The 21,861-nt window shown below is 44.4% G+C and overlaps 1 protein-coding gene across 3 annotated transcripts; it reads left to right on the top strand.

The window, feature by feature from the left end:
* Positions 1–4,947: 4,947 nt before the first annotated feature.
* On the top strand, positions 4,948–21,401 carry LOC110212142 (uncharacterized). 3 transcript variants are annotated; one of them, XM_020992018.2, is made up of 2 exons: positions 4,948–5,053; positions 19,093–21,401. In XM_020992018.2, exon 2 carries the CDS (start codon positions 19,116–19,118, stop codon positions 20,973–20,975), a length of 1,860 nt encoding a protein of 619 aa, XP_020847677.1. In that variant the 5' UTR covers positions 4,948–5,053; positions 19,093–19,115; the 3' UTR covers positions 20,976–21,401. The 3 variants fall into 3 exon arrangements, with proteins under 3 accessions (XP_020847677.1, XP_020847675.1, XP_020847678.1); XM_020992016.2 differs by lacking the exon at positions 4,948–5,053 and adding an exon at positions 17,030–17,130; XM_020992019.2 differs by lacking the exon at positions 4,948–5,053 and adding an exon at positions 17,040–17,130 and having other exon boundaries at positions 19,097–21,401.
* The last annotated feature ends 460 nt before the right edge of the window (positions 21,402–21,861 follow it).

A 21,861-nucleotide genomic window follows, 5' to 3' on the forward strand; every position in this document is an offset into this window, starting at 1 on the left:
AATCCCAGAGGGAAGGGGAAAAGGAGCAGGCAGAGAACAGGAAATCTCTTGTAGGATTTGAAGAAAGCCAGGGAATCTGGGAAGCAGAGATGAAGAGCAAGAGAATTCCAGGCAGAATCAGGGGGAATAAGAGTGCTGCACAGCGGACCCTGATAGTGTCACTGATCCCAGTCTGATGATTTAGCCTAGTCTGCTCTCTATTCTGGTCTCCTCTCATCTGCTCAGTACTTTACTTCTGCTCCCAGTCTGATTTCTTGTCCTGTTCCGTGTTCCACTGAAGAATGATAGGAGGTACTTGATGTCCTTTTTCCACACCAGGCTCTTGGGGAAGAGTTGGAATCTCCATATTATCTTGCCTTCTCCTTTTCATCTTGACTTCATGGCTTCCTTCTCAGGTGGAAGGTTCCTTCTTTGGTCAATGGCCAAGAAGACCTGGGTCACTCCTACATTGCATGCGTCTTCCAGCCCATCAAATCTCTGTGGCAATGTTTGTGGGGAAAGTGTTACATGACATTCCATCTCCAACCCATGTGACCTTGTACATGCTGTCTCTGATGGCCAGAATTTCCCTCTTTCCTCACCTCTGCCTCTTCGAATATAATAATAGTAATTGTAATAATGATAATGATGACAGCTAACATTTATGTAGTACTTCCTACATGCTAAGTACTGTGCTAAGTATGTTACAATTATTAGCTCATTTTATCCTCACAACAATCCTGGGAGATAGATACTATTATTATCCCATTTTTACAGTTGAGGAAACTAAGGCAAAAGTCAAGCTCCACCTCAGCAAGAGGGTTTTACTAATCCTCCCAATTGTTAAAACTCTCTTCCTATCCTAGAAGTCATTTTGTGTTCACTTTGTATACATTTTGTATTTTTCTGATTGCAAATTTGTGGATAGTGGACTTAAAGAGGGCAGGGAATGTCTTCATTCTTTATGTTTTTTGTTTGTAACCCTAGTGACAAGTATAAGGCTTGGGATTCAGAAGGGATCTAGCTTTCATTGAATAGCATGTGAATACTATGTGGGTCGGGGGGAAAAACGAAGTGGCACTATCTTTTTCTTCCTGTCCAGAGAGAAGAAGGGTGGATCAAGATGCTAAAACTGTTTTAGAATAAGCAGAGGTCTGTTAAGTTCCCTTTGGGTGGCTTCTAATCCATTTTCCCTTCCTCCAAGTGAAATCATGACCATAGAGTCATAGTATTGTGACCAGACTCTAGGGTGAAATAAGAACCTTCGAGGTCATCTATGTCAGCTCTTGGTGCACAATTCTGGTCAACAACATTCTTAGCAAGGGGTCATCCAGCCAGTACTGTAAGTACTACAAGTACAAGTGCTACAGTCCTACAAATGATGGACAATTCACTATTCCCACCTTCCACACCTCCATGATATAACCTAGGCTATTTTTGGATGGTTCTAATTATTAATTATTCTAATTGTTAATAGGGACAGCTAAGTGGCACAGAGGATAGAGCACTGGACTTGTAAGCAGGAAGACCTGAGTTCAAATTCAGCCTCAGATACTTACTAGCTATGTGACCCTAGTCAAGTCACTTCACCCCTATTTGCCTCTGTTCCTAAACTATAAAATGGGGCTCCACTGGAGAAGGAAAGGGCAAACCGCTCCAGTATCTTTTGCTACACTCTCTGAGTCTATGATCCTTAGGCATTGGACAAAAGCCCAAACTCTGGACAGAGTCTGGACCTCAGGCCTTTGATGCTTCCTTTTCCTTTAGAAAGTTCAACTTCCAGGGGTAGCTAGGTGGTACAGTGGGTAGAGCACCAGCCCTGGATTTAGGAGGACCTGAGTTTAAATTCGGCCTCAGATACATAACACATACTAGCTGTGTGACCCTGGGCAAGTCGCTTAACCCCATTGCCTAGCCAAAAAAAAGAAAAAGAGAAAAAAAAAGAAAGTTCAACATCCCCTTCTTCCCCTACACGACCTCTACCTCATTGTTTCTCACCTGTCCCTAGCCCACAAGGAAATATCACACCAATAGGTAGGTTGAATTTGCTAGGCCAGTTTTCTAGGCTCCACCACACCTGGCATTCCCCTAACAAGCAGAGTTCTTATTCCCAAAACAGCAGTTTCTGTAGAAGATTAAAAAAGTCTCAGTAGTAGAGGCCAGGGACTGTTTCACCTTTATTTTTGTATAGTAGGCATAGTACCTGGGCTAAAATAGGGGAGCTACTGATGATTCAGCAAAGAACATTCTTTCCACTAACATCCTTCCCACTGTCAAATGATTCAACATCAGAAACTGACGATTTTATCAGTGGAAATGGCATTTTAAAAGGTACCTTATCATCTACTTTGCCACCACATACCAAGGACCACGGGAACTGTCCGTGTGATTTGCTGCAGAAACCTTCCATTTGTGTGTTGTTGTTGCCTTCATTAGAATGTGAGCCCCTCAAAGGCAAAGATTGTTTTAGTTTTCCATTTGTAAACCCAGAACTTGGCACAATGCTTTGCACACCGTTAGGTGTTTAATAAGTGCTCATTTGAATGAATAATAGTTGACCAATAATTACCTGTTGAATTGAATTGAAGGCTCAGGGTTTGGAAGGACGTTGCAAATGACAACTGTCTTCAGTTGTTTTTGGTTGTCTTCAAGTATGTGAAGGCCCATGACACAGAAGAGGCATCCTGTTTGTTCTATTGGACCCAGTGGACAAAACGAGAGGCCAGGATGGACAGAACTTGCAAGGAGGCAGATTTTGGCTCGATGTGAAGAAAAGATCCCGAGAAATTCAAGCCATCTCCAAGTGGAGCAGACTACCCCCAGGAGGCTTCTCATCCCTAGAGATCTTCAGTCACAGTTGGACGACCACTTGTGGGGGGTGTGGTGAAGAGGGTTTCTGTTGAGGGATGGGGGACCAGGTGACTTCTGAGGTCTTTTCCAGCTTTAGGAGTCCACGATTCTGGTACTCTGGGGTGACCCTCATGATGGAGCAGAACAGAGTACCTTGGACTATGGAACTGGAATCTTTTGATCTGATGGCTGGCTACCTGGAGGGAGGGAGGTGTCCACTTAGTGGTGAGAGGCTTTGATTGGGTGCCTTAGCCGGTGCTAAGCCTCAGTCTCACCAAACTTTGCCTTCCCTTGCTATACTCGGGCCTGTTGTTACTCTTGCTGCTTTCTGTCTAATTCTCCATACTGTTAATTGAGTCTGATGAGCAGGACCTATTTGAGCCTGGGAGATCTGGAGCTTCCTGACATTCCATGGAGCTGAGGAAGACAAGTCATGCATACTTGTTCAGGCAGACTTCCAAAATAATAAGTACCCAGGGCAAAGGGCAATGTGAATGTGTAAGTGTTTTAATGTGGATAAAGAATAAAGGAATAGTCAGACTGAGTCAGGAATGCCTTCCTGAGAGGAAGAAAATTTTGAACTGGATTTGGAAGGATCAGGCAGAGGGCAAGTGGGATGATTTCATCAGATGAGAAGGGGGGAGGCAGGGAAAACATTTATCAAATGCCTACTATGCACCAGGCACTGTGCTAAGCATTTTACAAATATTGTCTCATTTGATTATCCCAACAATCCTGGGAGTAGGGTATGATTATCATCCCCATTTTCTGTTTGAGGAAGGTAAGGCAGAAAGACGTTGAGTGACTTGCCCAGGGTCACACAGCTAATAAGCATTTGAGAATGGATTTGAACTGAGGTCTTCTGGTCTGCAGGCCTAGTACTCTATCCACTGTACCACCTATCTGCTTAGGTAGGGATTCAATTCTCCTTCCTTCCCTCCTACCAAGCCAGGTAATAGTCCTGGCTCTGTCACTAACCAACTGTTTGACCTTGGGCTTGGGAGGCAGCATGGCATAGCAGAGAGTCAAGAAGGCCTGAGTTCAATTCCTACCTTATTAGCCGTGTGACCTTGAGTAAGTCTCTTAACTTTTATATACCTCAGTTTCCTCATCTATAAAATGAGGAGATTGGATTTAGTGGCCTTCAAGGTCCTTTCCAGTTCTAAATCTATGATGCTTTGAAATTATTTCTTGGGTTTTGTTTTCCACATCTATACAATAACCATGAGAAAGGAAGTGGTTTGTCCAATGATGAAGTTGTATTTGATGACTTCTCACCTCCCCTCTAGTTCCAATAGTTCATATCAATCTAGGTGTCCATATGGATTAGAGTGAGAAGGTGACAGTGGTGGTGGGAAATGGGGAAGGGGAGGGTTGGAAAAGCTAAGTAAGAAGGAAGGAGAGGGAGAGAGTGAAGGCTCTGGTTCAGCTGAACTAGAGTTTCTGGAGTTTTCAGCAGAGGTGACATTAGGGAACATGGACAGAAAGGAAAGGGCTTGCTAACATAAGTTAACAAGGGCATACTTGCCTTGGAAAGCCCTGAGCTCACATTTTCCCTGTGTCTACTTCTTTCTTTCCATTTTTGGTTTAAAAAAGAAAAAGCTGCAATAAAAGGATTTTGCAGCAGTAGCAGCAGCATACTGGGAACTTATCTTTCCTGTATTCAGTCTCCAGTCTTCCTCAACCGAAGCTCAGAGCTTCTTCATACCATTATTGGGTATGAAGCTTAACACTAAAAATCAGCATCGGATCTTTACTAGGTTCCAGCCTTGGCACTGCCCAACTAAACTCATCTGCTTCAGAAGCCTTCTCTTATTAATCTCACCCATCTTTGCTCTCAGTATTCTTACTTGTCCTCTCAGGGCCGGCATTCTACTTAGTTGGCATTCTATCGATTTCAATATTTCTCTGCATCCCATTTCTCTCTTATCCTCTCAAACTGGGAAGTCCTTGAAGGCAAAGATTGTGTTCTTCCCATTAGGTGGGGAGGGGGAGGGGTCTCCTGTGGTCAGGCACTATGTCACTGCCATTGGATTATGATTTTTTTATGGTCAAAGACTCTATCTCCTTCATCAGATTGTTTCGCCACTCCCCACTTAGGGTAGGGACTGCATCTCCTCTATCAAACCAGGAGTGGCCTGGGGATAGGGGCTGGGTCTTCCCCACAGATTGGGGTTTTCCAAATGTGGGATGTGTGTCTCCATCATGCTGAGGGCTCCCTAAGGTAGGGACTGTGCCTGTTTTTCAGACTGAGAGTTCCCTGAGGTTAGGGATTGTTCTTTCACCATTACATTGTACTTGCTTAGTGTCAGAAATTTCTTCCTCAGTCCCTCTAGTGGGTGACCACTGGACACAGTGTTACTGTAACTTTGACCTTGCCCCCTGGGGGGAACTAAGTCATGGTATTCCCACACAGCCTTGGGAAGAATTTGTTCCTCCTATACTTTTACCAAGGGTAAAGGGAGTAACCATGTTCTCTGGCTGATTGAGCTGACTCTGACTGGCTGATGTTGTATGAGGGAATATTTGGCTTGGTATTAAAGTCTCTGAGTCTCCACTTGGGTGAGCAAGTTACTGCCAGAGGGCATTTGGCTGAACTCTGGGTCCCCATAGAACCAGCTCTTCTAACCCCCACTCTACCCAGCCCCCCACCCCCTCAGAAAAGTCTTTGAAATCATTCTCATGAGCAATTTAGGAAACAATTATACCCGGCAAGAGGCAGCTGATGCAGGACCAGGTGATCGTACCCACACCCCCTCACTCCCTAATTAACCTCAGAGGAAGGGAGAGAGGAGGAAGACGTGTGGATGATGGGTCTGAGCTGTTAAGAGCCCAATCTGAAGATTCTACTTGGAGTGGGGTTCAATATTTGAATAGATGAGTAAACTCAAAGTACTTTGAAAAGGGGGACAGCATTAACAACTAGAAGGATTAGAAAAGGCAACCCCCCCCCAGTAGTTTATGAAGGGACCCTTAAAGGATTCTGAGAGACATAGGAGAGGAAAGCATATTTGAGGTATATAGTAGTCTGCCATTACAAATGCATGGAAGTGAGACGATATGCCGTCATACCATCAGTCTAGGAAACAAGTAGGAAAACATGATGGAATTTTTTTTTTAATTTTTAGGCAATTGGGGTTAAGTGACTTGCCTAGGGTCACACAGCTAGTAAGTGTCATGTTTGGTCTGAGGCCAGATTTGAACTCAGGTCCTCCTGACTTCAAGGCAAGTGCTCTATGCACTGCGCCACCTAGCTGCCCCAACATGATGGATTTTCAAACCCTTGAAGAGCTGTCAAGAGAGATCAGACATAAATTGCTCAGCCCCAGAGAGCTCAACCACAGGCAACAAGAAGTTGCTGAGCAAGATTCAGTCTCGGAGGTGGCTAAGGGGCTTAGTAGCTAGTGTATTGGTTTGGAGTCAAGGAGACAAATTCAAAACCTTCCTTAGACACTTACGAGCTTTGTGACACTGGGCAAGTCACAACCTCCTGGCCTCAGTTTCCTCACCTGTAAATTGAGGATAATAATAGCACCTACCTTAGAGGATCAATCTTAAAAGAATTATATGAACACTAGCTATTATTGTTACCTTGATATAACAATCAGTGGTATCCCAAAGGGACATGGCCTGTGTTAGTAAGCATTGGGCTCCCCATCAGTGGAGGTTTTTTAGTGAGGGATCGTCAAAAAGGCTGTAGAAAGGGTTCTTTCCTAGGTAGAGAATGGGTAGAAGACCTTTGAGGCCCCTTCCAGTTCTGTGCTCAGAGGTGTGTTGGAGCCAGCTCAGATCAGCTACAGAGTCAATTATTAAATGATGGGTATATTTTATCTATTTGATTATCCTGACTTAAGAAAGTGATGGAGAAAATGTTAATGCAGATTAAATTTAAAACTGTATGCTGCTTACGTTTCTCCCCAGAGAGCTGGTGTTAAACATTAACCAGCACTACCACTTTACTTGGTGATCTCATCAGCTCCCATGGATCTGATTACGATTTCTATGCTGGTGATTCTCAAATACACTTTTCTTGCCCTAGTCTCTCTGCTGACCTCCAATCTCACATCTCCAACTGCCTTTCAGACAACTTGAACTGGATGTCCAGTAAACATCTTAAGATCAATATGTCCAAAACTGAACTCATTACCTTTCCCCCTAATAGCATCCCCCATCCTGCCTTCCCTGTTACTGTACAGTGCAACATTATCCTCCCAGCCCGAGGCTCTCAACCTAGGAGTCACCCTGGATTCCTCACTGTCTCTTACCCTGCCATATCCAAGCTGGTGCTGTCAATTTCACCTTTCTAACAATCTCTTGAAAACACCTTAGCACTGACACTCCTCTAGTACAAGCCTTCATCACCTCACACTTGGATTATTTTAATAGCCTGCTGGTCAGTCTACTTGATTCAAGTTCCTCCCGACTCCAATCCATCCTCCATTCAGCCACTAAAGTGATTTCCTAAAGCACAGGTCTGATCATGTCACCTCCCTACTCAGAGAACCCCAGCGGCTCTCTGTTGCCTCTGAAAGCAAATACAAAATGTCCTGTCTGGCATTCAAAGCCCTTCATAACCTAGCCCTTTTACAGTCTTCTTATACCTTTCTCCCCAACATGGACTCTGATCCGGTGACACTAGCTTCCTGGCTGTTGCTCAAACAGGACACTCCATCTTTTGGCTCTGAGAATTTTCTCTGGCTGTTCCCCGTGCCTGGAAGGCTTTCTCTTCTCCACTCCAACTGCTGACATCCCTGGTTTCCGTTAAGTCCCAACTAAAATCCTACCTTCTACAGGAAGCCTTCCCAATCCCTCTTAATCCCAATGATTTCCCTCTTTTAATTATTTCCTATTTATCCTGTATAGAACTTGCTTTGTGTATATTTGTTTTCAGGTTGTGTCCCCCATTAGATTGTAAGCTCCTTGAGGGCAAGTACTGTCTTTTGCCTCTTTTGGTATCCTCAGAGTTCAGCACAGTGTCTGATACATAGTAGGTGCTTAATAAATATAATTGATTGATTGGACCAGGGATTTGGGAGTTGCTAGCTGTCGTTGAGATCATAGAACATTAAAAGCAAAACAAAGGTTCTAGACAGGGGCTGAGGATTTGGTATTTTTCTGTGTCTGCAACCAGCATGATATTCCTTCAAGGCAGCAAATCTTAAATCTCAGGTTGCCTTCTTTTAGAAAAGGATTTCACCCTATGATTGGTGATGGGATTTGCATGTAGGCCAAGTGTGGCAGCACACACTTGTAGTCCTTGCTGTTTGTGGAGGCCAAGGCTAATGGATCACTTGAGCACAATACTAATATGCTGAGCCCCTGAGGGTGAAGACTAGACTGCCTAAGGAGGGGCAAACCAGTCTAGGTCAGAAAAACAGGGCAGGTTAAAGTTTCTGAACCAATTAGTATTGGAATGAGATCCATGAGTGACCACTACTCTTCCAATCCTGATAAGAGAGGGCAATCCAGCCTCAAAAAAAAAAAGAAAGAAAAAAAAAGAAGGAATTGCATATGCCTACTGAGGAGCAGACTTTTGTCATGATAATGAATCTCAGTCTCCTCATCTATAAAATGGGGATAATGATAACTAACATTTGCATAGTTCTTTAAGGTTTGCAAAGTGCTTTACATATATTCTCATTTGACTGTCCCAGCAACCCACATGAAGGTGCTATTATTATCCTCATCTTACAGATGAGAAAATTCAGTCTATGAGAAATTGAGAGATTTACCCACAGCTAATCTCAAACTCAGATATTCCTGACTCCAAGTCCAATGTTCTATTCACTATACCACCAAGATGATACTTGTTCTGCCTATCTCACAGGATTATTGTGGGGAGGGAAATGATTAGTAAGCCTCAAAATATCTTAGAAATGTAAGTTATTAATTATAATTATCATTGTTAAAGGACAGGTATCATAATCCTAAGGATCCTTCACTAGAAGATGGAGGACAGTCAGGCAAGGGTTCTTGAGAACAAAAAGGGCAGTTGGGCTTAGATACAGGAAGGAGGAGCAGATCACAGTTGTATAAAACAAAGACTTATGGGCTTCCCTCCAAACAGCGGTTTCATTCAGAGTAAAGTGTGGGAGTTGTCAAATCAAGTCAAGTCAAGTCAACAAAGATTTGTTAATTGCTTATATGATGTTGGCCAGTCGGCTAAGGGTGATACAAAGAGAGGGTAAAATAGTCCCTGCTCTCAAAGGGTCTACACTTAGCCTATTGAAGCTTGTACCAAACATCGAAGCCTTTGAAGGACGATATTAGGATGATTGCAGAACATCCAAGTTGTATGGGACCATAGCAGGAAGCCATCTACTCAAATCTCCTCTATGTCAACCAACTTCCACTAGAAGATATCCACTGATGGGTAGCTCACTACCTTCCTAAGTAGCTGAATCCACTTTGAGACAGCTCCAAGTGTTATATTGAACCAAAACCTTGCCTTCAGCAACTTCTGTCTTAATTATGCCCTCTGAAGTCCAGTACCTTTTCCCTATTGCAGTCCTTCAAAGCAAAGACTGAGGCCATGTCCTTTCTCAGTCTTCTCTTCTCTAGTCTTAATGTCCCACTTTCTTCAACTGAGCCTTACCTTGAAGGAGGTCACACTGGATTTGGAGGCTGAAAACCTGGGTTCATATCCTGGCTCTGCTAAATGAAGGGTGAACATAGGGCCAATATGTGCTCTAGTGACAGTAGAAGAATTCCTTTTACTCCAGGAGCAACAAGCATTATTGAGGCTACAGAGTAAAATGGAGGAAATGCCAATGGGCTCTAAACAGAGTTTGGGGTTCATGTTGGCTTTAACCTGGCCACATGTGTTTGAAGTACTCCAATATGTCACTTCCAGTCAATTCAACTAACACTTATTATGTATCTGTTAATTACAAAGCACTGAGCTAAGTGGTAGAAATATAAAATTTTAAAAATGACATAGTCCACACCCTCAGGTAGCTTATAGCCTAATGGGGAAATACAACATGTACACAGATAATTGTATGTTTATGCTATGAGCCCCATTTAAATAAAAGCCTGAGACCCATCTAAGTTAGCACATAGTCCAGACACAGCAGAACAGAGGCAAGAATGCTGAGATTCTGGGTCTGAGCCCATCTGGTACATTTGGGAAGAGAAAGACATCAATTGGAAGACGGTGTCCTCAAGGAACATCCGTTCTACTGGGGGGATATTACAATCTACTGAGACTTAAAACAAAATATATACAAAGGAATACAAAGTAACCTCAAGACTGAGTGATTGCTAATAAGGAGAGAGGGTGCAGTTAAGTGCTGGGTTGTGGCATTTAAGCTGTGTTTTGGAGGAAGCTAGGGATTCCATCCTGCAGAGATGAGAAAGGAGTGCATTACAGTCATCTGGAGGTCATTTGTTCAAAGGTACCACAGAAGGAGAGAGAATGATGGATAGAAATGGAGGCCAACTATGAATCAGAAATTGGGACACCCTTTTACTCATATATTTAACAGGGTCAATGGGCCTTTAGACCTCATCACAAACCAGACCCTTGAGCCAGTCCTACTTGAGATGAATCAAATCATGAAAATTTGGATTTGGAAAAGACCTTAGCATTCATCCAGTAACTAGTCTAACCCAGATAGGTGAGAAACATTATTATTCTCCTGCATCTTTATGCCATTTGTGTTCCCCACCCCCACCCCAACACACATCTTTATACCTTTAGCTCTTGGAACAACAATCAAATTGCTATGATTATTCCTGGAAATTTAACAAAAAAGATAAACTGAGGCGAGTTTCCGTGAGCAAGATATCATTTATTAACAGGGGCATGCTATCTGATAATAAAGGGTCAATGATGTCTCCATTTATGCCAAAGATCCTGAGCAGGCAGACAGCTCCCCTTTTACAGGTTTTGGGGAGTACAGAACAAAGAACATAACAGGGTAGGTGACATCATGGGATTGAGGACAACATGATTTGTTACAGAGCTGAGGCACAGGGAACAGTATGATTGGTTGGAAGTTTGGTAATGAGGGGCTAGCAATGACCCCCTCCTTCCCTCCTGAGATTAAGAAGTGCTCATTTTTTGAGTCCAGGTACAAGCTCAAAAGATAACAGACCGACCCTTTTGTACGTACAGCAAATCAGACATCTTTAAAGGATGTCTTGGTGGTGTAAAGATACTAGATCTGACTCCTTTGTGTTCACACACATCCCTCCAAGGTTTAAGCCGAATTCCTTGAAGTAAGAATAGAAGAATGATTAGCAGGAGAGCTAGATTTCTAAAACCCACTACAGGCCAACTAAATTCTGAACTAAGTTCAGAGCCAGAGATCTGTGACTTAAGCAACTATAGGACAAAATCAATTAATTGTAAACAGGATCAATTAGAAAATGATATAGGATCAATTTTGATCTTCTCAGAGCACGTCAATCATTTGCTGTGTAGCTCCACTCACCATTCCTATGACTTTCCAGTCCAAAATTCCTGTCACCAGCCACCACTCCCTCATGTGTGTATTCTTCTCTTATTAGAATGGAAACTCCTTGAGGGAAGGTTGTCTTTCTTTTTGTATCACTATCCCCATCACTTAACTGAGCACCGGGAACATAGTAAATATTTAAAAGATTTTTCATTTATTCCCAGAAATTAGATTCTTTGACATTAGGAGAGGCAGTGGGAAGCTAAGTTGTTGGGAGAGAGTCCTTATGGAAAATCTCTAAGTCCTTATAGACTTAAGGGGTTAGTACATATAGAGGCTTGCCTTGGGATAAATGCTCCCTTGACTCTTGCCTCAATTCCACTTGTTATAGTTTGTTGATTCCAAGTTCTCACTCATGACCAGCCTTGAGGCCAGGTGGCTGACTCAGACAATTAATACTAAGAACTGGGCAGGGAAATAATAGATATGAATTTTGCCATTTAAACTACTTTCTCATGAGAAAATAAGCTTAGTTTATGTTATTAATTAGTGCTTGTAGATCATTTCTCATGGTACAAAGCTGTTTTTCTATGGGTATATAATGAGAAAACTCCTGAAATAAACTAGTCTTGAGCATTAACCTCTAAGACTTGCCTAGCCTGACTTTTCTTTCTCCATTTTTCCTCACTGCTCTGTCCTACACCACACTAGCTGCTGGCACTAGGTGGCCCAGTGGATAGAGCTCCGGGCCTGGAGTCTGGAACCATTCAGCTTCCTCATACACATAATGGGGATAATAATAGCACCAAATAAGAAAATATTAGGGTTTTTTTTTTTTAAGGCAGTTGGGGTTAAGTGACTTGCCCAGGGTCACACAGCTAGTAAGTGTCAAGTGTTTGGTCTGAGGCCTGATTTAAACCCAGGTTCTCCTGACATCAGGGCCTGTACTCTATCCACTGCGCCACCTAGCTGCCCCATAAGAAAATATTTGTAAAGCACTTTGTAAACCTTTAAGTACTATGGAAATGCTATTATTATTATTATTATTATTATTACTATTACTACTACTATTACTATTATCAGTGATGAGAAACATATTTGATTGGAAATTGATGGTTCTGGATTATAGTTCTTTATTACAAACTAACAACATGGTGGTAAGTCATTTTACTTCTTTGTAGTTCATTTTCTCATTTATAAATTGGGGTGGGGTGGGTAAGGGGAATATTAAGACATATATCTTTAAAGTTCCTTATGAGCTCAAGATTCAGATCCAATTGTGAGTTACAGCTTTAGGAAGCAAGGAAGCAAAAGGAAGGACTAGCAAAGGACTAGAATAAGGAAGACTAGCAAAGCCTTTGAGACTGATTTGGGGCATGAAGACTGAGTACAAATGTGAGGGTAAGCATTAATCCTATCCAACAGCCCATTGGAGGGTGAGGGCTGGAACTGCACTCAGGAAACCATGGATTCCCCCATTTCCTGACTCCCCACCCCATCCTCCATGTCCTCCATACCACACACCCAGCCTAGAGAAGGGCCCTAGCCTCTACTCTCTTCTATACCTGCTGCAGAGGGCAGAAGTTCACCCTGCCCCTGCTGACCCAGCACTTGGGAAGGCCAGGATTAGAGAATGAAAGTGAGTCACTGAAAGTTTAAAAAAAAAAAGAAGGTGGCAGGAAGAAGGGAGGAGAAGGAAGGGAAGCCAATAATGCATCAGGCCAGACAGGTAAACCCAGGCCTGGGTAGGGGAGACTGAAGCACTAGGTTCTACAACTCTGATGCCTCAGGGTGGGAGAGTCTGCCCTTCCCCCTCTCAGGTTGGGCTGGGGTCAGCTCAAACTTTCTGTGTGAGCATTTATACCTCAGAAATAGCAAACTACAAATCAGGGCTTGTTTTGTTTACTGTGTTGTTGATTGTCTAGACTAATGATGGAGAGAATGTTATTAATGCAGATTAAACTAAAAAATGTGTCGTGGGCACATTTTTAGGGGGTGCGTCAGAAAGCCCACTGTTAAAATGCCCCTTCCCCTTCCTTTCCTCTTGAAACCTGGCTATTGTTTTGCTTGGTAACTTGCTAATGCATTCATTGTGTTATAGTGTATGTTATACCTACTTGTATTGTGGCTTATATGCTCTGACAAGACTGAAAACCCCAAAAGGGATTGGATTGTGTGTGACTCAGACTTTCCATTGGGAGCAAATGCTAGCAGTCTGCATGCCAAAGGTGCTTAATGGTTGTTGTCCTTCATTCTCAAAGAAGACCAAAATGACATCACTATACTAGAATTAAGTTAAAGTGTGTCTGTGTCCGACTGTGTCTGATCAGACCAATACGAGCTCAGAATGCTCTACCACAGGCGGGACACAAAAAGTCCATGTGAACATTGCGGTGGATTCTCTAAAGTATTACTATCAGTCTGACAATGGACCCTGGATGTTTTCCCTCCTTGCTTCCATTTCTTTTTTTAAAAAATATTTTATTTTTTCCACAATTATATGTAAAAAGACTTTTTGTAGCATTCTTTTTTTTTTAAATTGTGAATTCCAAGTTCTATCCCTTCCCCCTTCCCCTTTCCCTCCCTGACACAGTAATCGATCTGATATAAGCTATACGTGTCCTGCTTCCCTTTCTTTTTCTCTTCATTAGGGGCAAAGAACTTAGTTCAAAGGGTAGGGTTGGGGAGAGGAGGGAGAAGTGAAGACCCTAGTAAGGCCAATGGGTAGAGGAAGCAAGTGAGATCTAGGTGAGAGATTGATCGAGATCTCATCTAATGTCTTCTCAGTTCTAGCTGCCCATGTCAGCACATCTAGATGATGTGAACATGTTAAAAGCTGTCCCTGCCCCTCTCCTTTCCCTACCTCAGCCCTCACCCCAACCCTAATCTCAACCTGAGGTGGAAGGAAGATATCAAGTCTGATACTTAGATGCTTTTCCCCTTTTCCTCCCTAAACATCAGGCCAAACAGTACCTCACTACAGACAGACACCAACAAGTTCCCTGCTCCAGAAAGGAAACTGCCCTTGGACTCCTGGCCCAGGCTGAGACCTAACATTAAGACTGATGGTCTGGGGTAACAGGGGAAGAGATCAGAGAAGTCTCAGGTGTCATGAGGGATGAGCTCATCTTAGTTATCCAGGGCGGTGGCTGGACAGTTACACTCACCATGTGAGTTTGTGGACCTGTGAGGTCAACTTCAAGGCAGGCTAGGGGTTATAGGGAAACCCACTCACAAGTGGTTCCCTCAAAGGGCAGCCAGAGAAGTGGAGGACCTGGTCCTGAAGGTAGAAGCTGGCGGTCTGATTTTTCTAGCTATCCTTGGATTCTGTAATTTCATCTTCTCCCTCACTCTGCTCTCTCCCCTCCTCCACCCTCTTTACCCCCCCCCCACCTGTTCTTCTTGATTTTCCTGGAATGATCAAATGCTCACACAGACACACTCCTCCCCCCAAGGCCCTCATTATGCTATGAATCAGAGGGTGGAGAAGATTTTAGATACCCCGGCCCAAGAAACCCATTCAACCGGTGTGACTTCCTCTTGACAGATACTGGCTCCTCTTGACTGTCACGGACTTGCCAGGGTCATATTTCCCTTCTGAGCTCAGCATCCAGAGGTGAAAGGGACAGGTCATTATTCATGCAAGTGAGGCAACACAGGTTCTTAGGAGGAGCCCAGTTTTGGGGCTTCTTTGAGTTGTACGCTTTTGAAGCCTGTGAGAGACGACGGGAATGTTCACTGCTCTGACATCACCTCCACCATCACCAGCTTAAGTCTAGGATTTTTGTTCTTATCCCTCAGGAGCTCCTCCTGCTCCCTCTCTCTCACTCTTCACCCCACCCCCCTTCAAAACTGGGTCACTATGTTAGTTGAAAAGAAAAACTGTATTGGGTTAAGGCAGGGGGTCTGGCTTCTCTGACCCTCCCATCCCCCAGGAAGAATTGAGAGGGTTTTGGTGTAGGCGGAGGGGATAGAGAGAGAGAGATATGGCATGGATGAGGTAGGCATGGACTGTCCATTTCCAGAAATGGAGGGTCAGAAGCTCCTCTTCCCTCCCTTGCTCCCTGCCCCACCCCAAATGGTGAGATTTATCTCAGCCTTGAATCACAGGAAAAAGCTAGGGAGGAGAAGAGAAGGCTACAGTGAAAGGACACCAGTATGGGGTGTGGGGGGGCAGGAAGGATAAGGTCAGGGGGAGAGGAAAGAAGGGCATATGAGGAAGGCAGGATCCAGAGAAGGCGGGATGGGGGTAGGAATTGGTAGAAAGGGGTAAGTCCAGAGAGAAAGGAAGATACCGCTAGAAGAGGGAGAAAAAAGCTCAGAGTTGAGAAAGGTGAGATCTTTCCATCCCATTGATGTTTTTGAAGGACACATTTTCATCAGTCAGTCAATAAACATTCATTATTTACTTACTATGTGACAGGTACTGTGCTAAGTGCTGGGGAATATAAAGATAAGCAAATACAGTCTCTGCCCTCAAGAAGCTTACATTTTATTTAATTTTAATTTTTTAGGCAATTGGGGTTAAGTGACTTGCCCAAGGTCACACAGCTAGTAAGTGTTAGATCTGAGGCCAGATTTGAACTCAGGTCCTCCTGACTTTGAGGCCAGTGCTCTATTAACTGCACCACCTCGCTGCCCCCAAGAAGCTTATATTTTAGATAGGGAGACAACATGAAAAAAATAAGTAGGTATGCCCACTTCCGTGTGTGTGTGTGTGTGTGTGTGTGTGTGTGTGTGTGTGTGTACATGTATACAAACACACAGAGGAGATGTAAGGTAACTTGGGAAGGAGGGAGGTTACAGCAGCTCTGTGCGGACGGCAAAAGTATTCTGTGGAGCATGGATTTTGAGTTGTCTTGATGGAAGCCAGGGCAACTGAGGCAGAGGAAAAGAGGGAGATAATCTGAGGCAATTATAGACAGCCAAGTACAAAGGCTGTCCCACAGAAATGGGAGAAGGTGTCATTAGGCCAGCATGATTGAAATTCAGAGTGTATGGAGCTGAGCAGAGCTTAAGAAGACAGGGAAGGTAAGCAGGGACTAGACTGTGAAAAGCTTAAAATGACAAGCAAAGACACTTATATTTGATCCTGGTGCCCAGTGGTTTTGGGGACATGGTCATTGTCCAATTTAAAAGGAAATATCCTTGACTTGATGTCTTGATAGGCGCCTTTACAAAATTTAGTCTTATTGTTTATGCCAGCGTTAGAACAAGATGACTTCTAATAGTCTATACTTTGAAGTCATCTTTCATATGGGGAGGTCCAAGGGTATGTCTTAGATAAACTCCACTTCCCTCTTCTTCTTCCTCTGTAGAGGATTCTGTCCTTTTTATTCTTTCTCCCAGGTCCTCTGATCTTCCCAAATACTTTTTTCCTCTAGACCCTTGAGGTTCATCTCACACTCCAATAAATATGATTACCCCATTTTACAGTTGAGGAAATGGAGGTATAGAGGAGAAGCATAGCTAAGGTCACACGGGGAAATGGGCCCAGAACCCTGAGCCCACTTTACAGGTGAGGAAATGGAGAGGTATGGTTAAAGTCACGAGGGAAGAGGAAATGGGGCCCAGGACCCCAAGGCTATATGCCTCACCCAGTAGAGACCCTAGCAAATGCCCGTCAGGGTCAGGTGAGTGTCACGCTGGAGAGCACTTCAGTAGCATAGGAGCTGTCCCTGGGAGAAAGAGCCCCCAGGGAGAGTTTGCTGCCAGATTTGAGCATGAGTCAGGAAGGGACTGGAGGAAGTTGACCAACCTGGGGTGGTGAAACCAGTCAGTCCCCATCCTGCGCCAGTGCCCCACACGTTGAAGGTTGGGTTATAAAGCCTCTCCCACCCCAGTGCTCAGCACTGTATACTTCTGCAGCCTCCTGCGCAGCTTCGCCTGGCGAACACTGGTAAGTCTCAGCCAACTGATCCTGGGGGCTTCAGGGCGGGGTTCCTTCCATTGTGGTTAACTTCATGGCCACAGAACTCACGAAAGCCTGGCTAGAGATGGTGGAGGGGAGGGTTGAACAGGTTATGAATGCTCTCCAGCTGTATCCAGATGTGTTTCCCTGTCTCAGTAATGTATACTTAGCCTGTGAATCTCAGTGTCCATGCTTAGAGAAAGGAAGGGATAGCACAGATAATCTAAAAACATATGACAGTCTATAATAATATATTTGGCTTAGAAATGTAGTCTATGATAGGGTGAGGTAGGTGGGAGGAGGTGGTAGGACTGCATCCCAAGTCTGGGAACTGGGAAGAAGTGTGTCACCAATCCCTTTGTAGGAATAGAATTTGGGGTATGGGGGATCAAAGTGCTAAGATCATAGGATCATAGATTTAGATCTGAATAGGACCTTATGGGTCATTTAGTTCAAATTACTCATTTTACAGATGAGGAAACTGAGGCAAAGAGAAGATAAGTGAATTGCAGAGCCAGAATCCTAACCCAGGTCCTCTAACTGCAAAGCTAGCAGACTTTTCACACACAACGCTGAATGGATTTTATCCAGTGGGTAGAAAGTTGGTTTATTCTGGATTTCAGGTTTTGGAAAGGAAGACTCTCACAGGGTAGGCTCTTTCTCCTTCATTCCTTTTCTCATATTCCCATTTCACCCCTAATGGTAGTGGTATTGGTTATTAAAGGAGGTAGTATGGTATATGAGGCAGCTAGGTGACACACTGGATAGAGCTCTGGGCCTGGAATTAGAATTTAATATTTTTTTTTATTAATTTATTTTGATTTATCAACAATCACTTCCATAAGCTTTTGAGTTTTAAATTTTTCTCCCCGTCCCTTCCCACCTCCCTCCCCAAGACAGCATGCAATCTGATACAGGCTATACATATACATTCCTATTAAACAGATTTTCATTTTAGTGATGTTGTAAGTAAGAGTTAGAACCAGTAGGAGGAACCACCAGAAAGAGTAAACAGAATACAACAGAAGAAGAAATAAAAAAGCAAATAGTATGCTTTGATCTGCATTCAAACTCCATAGTTCTTTCTTTGGATGTGGATAGCATTTTCCATTGGGCCTGGAGTTAGAAAGACTCATTTAGTGAATTCAAATCTATCCTCAGAAACTTACTAGCTTTGTGATCCTGAGCAGGTCACTTAACTCTATTTGCCTCAGTTTCCTCATCTGTAAAATAAGCTGGAGAAGGAAATGGCAAACTCCTCTAGTATCTTTGCCAAGAAAATCCCAACCAGGGTTATGAAGAATTGGACATAACTGAAAAACAACTGAACAATAACAAAAATGTATTTTATTGGAAAGAGGTAAATTAGAATAGAGTGCCTAGATCCAAATTAGACCTTAGAAAAGTCATTTATCTCATCTGTCATATGAGGGGGGTGGCCTACATTTCCTGTAACCCTAAATGCATGCACCTCTTTCAGGGTGACACTTGGAGGGCCATTGATTCACTCTGTGGTTAACAAAGACTCAATCTCCAGGGATTGAGCGTCTGCAGGGCACAGTGTATAAAGGGCTAGACTTGGAGTCAGAAAGACTTGTGTTCAGATTCCTCCATAGACACTTAGGAGCATATGGTTGTTGGGAGGATCAAATGAGATGACAAACGTAAAGTGCTTTTGCAAGCCTTGAGGTCTCCAGGGCTCAGGGTGCCAACTTAATGTCACCAATATGGATTATCACCAAGCTACAAAATTGTCCCTCTCCCCACCCTCATCCATAAGCCTAAGCTACTGACCGACCTCTTCCATTTTCAGGAGAATGGTAGAGCTCCTCATTTCATAGTGGAGTGTGTTACAAATGAGAAGCTAGGTGCTGCCTGTGGTTCCTGGCTTCTAACCTCTCAACTAGGTCCTGAGCCCCTGTGGTAACTTTAACACTTTTTTTATCTTAGGTAGAATTAACATCACCTCCAAGATGTCTCATTATCAGCACAAACAGCCCGTGAGCCTTCCCCCTGCCTTTAACCAGGAGCAGCGTAAGCAGCCCCTGCCTCAGATCCCTGTCCCTGTCCCATGGGAACAAGTGAAGCAGCCCACACCAGTACCTGCACCATGCCCAGTGCCTGAGCAAGTCCCAGCTGTGCAAGAAGAGCCCACCATTCCTGTGAAGAGAGTTCCTGTTCTTATTCCACAGCCAGAGCAGAAAGGAGATCAGCAACCAGAACAGCAGAGGGAACATAAAGAAGAGCAGCAGCTGGAACATAAGCAAGTGGAGCAGCTTGAAGAGCAGCTGGAACATAAACAGGAACAGCAGCTGGAAGAGCAGCTGGAGCAACAGCTGGAACATAAACAAGAACAGCAGCTGGAACATAAGCAAGTGGAGCAGCTGGAAGAGCAGCTGGAACATAAACAAGAACAGCAGCTGGAACATAAACAGGAACAGGAGCTGGAAGAGCAGCTGGAGCAACAGCTGGAACATAAACAAGAACAGCAGCTGGAACATAAGCAAGTGGAGCAGCTGGAAGAGCAGCTGGAACATAAACAAGAACAGCAGCTGGAACATAAACAGGAACAGGAGCTGGAAGAGCAGCTGGAGCAACAGCTGGAACATAAACAAGAACAGCAGCTGGAACATAAGCAAGTGGAGCAGCTGGAAGAGCAGCTGGAACATAAGCAAGTGGAGCAGCTGGAAGAGCAGCTGGAACATAAGCAAGTGGAGCAGCTGGAAGAGCAGCTGGAACATAAACAAGAACAGCAGCTGGAAGAGCAGTTGGAGCAACAGCTGGAAAATAAGCAAGAGCAACAGCTGGAGCATAAGCAAGAGCAGCAGCTGGAAAATAAGCAAGAGCAACAGCTGGAGCATAAGCAAGAGCAGCAGCTGGAAAAGCAGCTGGAGCATAAGCAAAAGCAGCTGGAGCAACAGCTGGAACATAAACAAGAACAGCAGCTGGAACATAAGCAAGTGGAGCAGCTGGAAGAGCAGCTGGAACATAAGCAAGTGGAGCAGCTGGAAGAGCAGCTGGAACATAAACAAGAACAGCAGCTGGAAGAGCAGTTGGAGCAACAGCTGGAAAATAAGCAAGAGCAACAGCTGGAGCATAAGCAAGAGCAGCAGCTGGAAAAGCAGCTGGAGCATAAGCAAAAGCAGCAGCTAGAAAAGCAGCTGGAGCAACAGCTGGAACATAAACAAGAACAGCAGCTGGAACATAAGCAAGTGGAGCAGCTGGAACATAAACAAGAACTGCAGCTGGAAGAGCAGCTGGAACATAAACAAGAACAGCAGCTGGAAGAGCAGTTGGAGCAACAGCTGGAGCATAAGCAAGAGCAGCAGCTAGAAAGGCAGCTGGAGCAACAGCTGGAAAATAAGCAAGAGCAGCTGGAACATAAACAAGAACAGCAGCTGGAACATAAGCAAGTACAACAGCTGGAGCATAAGCAAGAGCAGCAGCTGGAAGAGCAGCTGGAACATGAACAAGAACAGCAGCTGGAGCAACAGCTGGAACATAAGCAAGAGCAACAGCTGGAGCATAAGCAAGAGCAGCAGCTGGAAAAGCAGCTGGAAGAGCAGTTGGAGCAACAGCTGGAAAATAAGCAAGAGCAACAGCTGGAACAAAAACAAGAACAGCAGCTAGAAGAGCAGCTGGAGCAGCAGCTGGAGCAGAAGGAAGAGGAGCTGAAGCAGCAGCTGGAGCCAGGGCAGGAGCCTGAAGGGTGCGTTGAAGTTACCATCCCCATGAAAGATCCTGAGCAGGTCCCACAGGCTCCAGAAAAGAGCTTCCCTTCCGCGGAGCAGCAGCAGCAGAAGCAGCAGGTGCACTGGCCCTTCAAACAATAATAACTTTCTCCAGCTCCCCACACCCCAAGATCTCTTCCTACAAAATGAAGAGTTAGAGAGAGAGAGACACGGCCCAGGCTTACCTCATGTTTTCCCCAGCCTAGGTGGTCCGCCTCATCCCGTGAATGTCCCTGATTCCCTTCCTTTCTTTGTGTATTTCGTGCATCTCTAGGACAGGGGGCAGGCACTTAAAGAGGGGAGACCATTCTCTCCCTTGTCCTGTCTTCCCCCGCCCCCATCCCAACCTCATCCACACCTTGGGAATTGAGCCTCTGCTCAGCGGATTGTATAACCTTTGTGGTGTCATAAATATCATCCTTGTTTTGTGTCCTGCTAGTGTGTCTATGTGTGACCGTCTTGATGTGAGTGGGCATTTGTGCTCCTACCAATAAATCTTGGAATCCCTGAAACACAGTGTCCTCTTCTCCTTTATTCACCAAACACTCCCTCTGTTCCCAGTGCCCTCCATGGCTGACTTTCCTTTGGCCAATCCCTTTGTTCTTTAGCTTGATGCACTAGAGATAAGAGTGAACTGGGATTCAGCAGACCCGGGTTCAAATCCTATCTCTACCACTTACTACCTTTTGTGCCTTTGGGTAAGTTACTGCTCTGGGTCTCAGTCTCCTAGGGGTGTTGTGTTAGTGGTGGGGTAGGTAGTTAAACTGGGATCAGGGGTGGGGAACTTGCTGCCTTGAGGCCACTTGTGGCCTTCTAGATCCTTAAGTGTGGCCTTTTGACTGAATCCAAATTTTGTGGAACAAATCACACGTGGCCTCAAGGTTGAAGGTTCCCCACTCCTGAGCTAGGTGGACCAGATCTGAAGAGCTCAGAAACTTCCTGCAGCTGCCATACATTCCCATAGATGCTATAGCTGTAATAATTCCTG

This window comes from Phascolarctos cinereus, unplaced genomic scaffold, assembly GCF_003287225.1.
Source record: "Phascolarctos cinereus isolate Bilbo 61053 unplaced genomic scaffold, phaCin_HiC Scaffold_5;HRSCAF=322, whole genome shotgun sequence".
In the NCBI taxonomy this organism is placed as follows: Eukaryota; Metazoa; Chordata; class Mammalia; order Diprotodontia; family Phascolarctidae; genus Phascolarctos; species Phascolarctos cinereus.

Bases quoted from the DNA above. Each gene is read 5' to 3' on its own strand.
- LOC110212142 (XM_020992018.2), top strand. From the start codon at position 19,116: ATGTCTCATTATCAGCACAAACAGCCCGTGAGCCTTCCCCCTGCCTTT.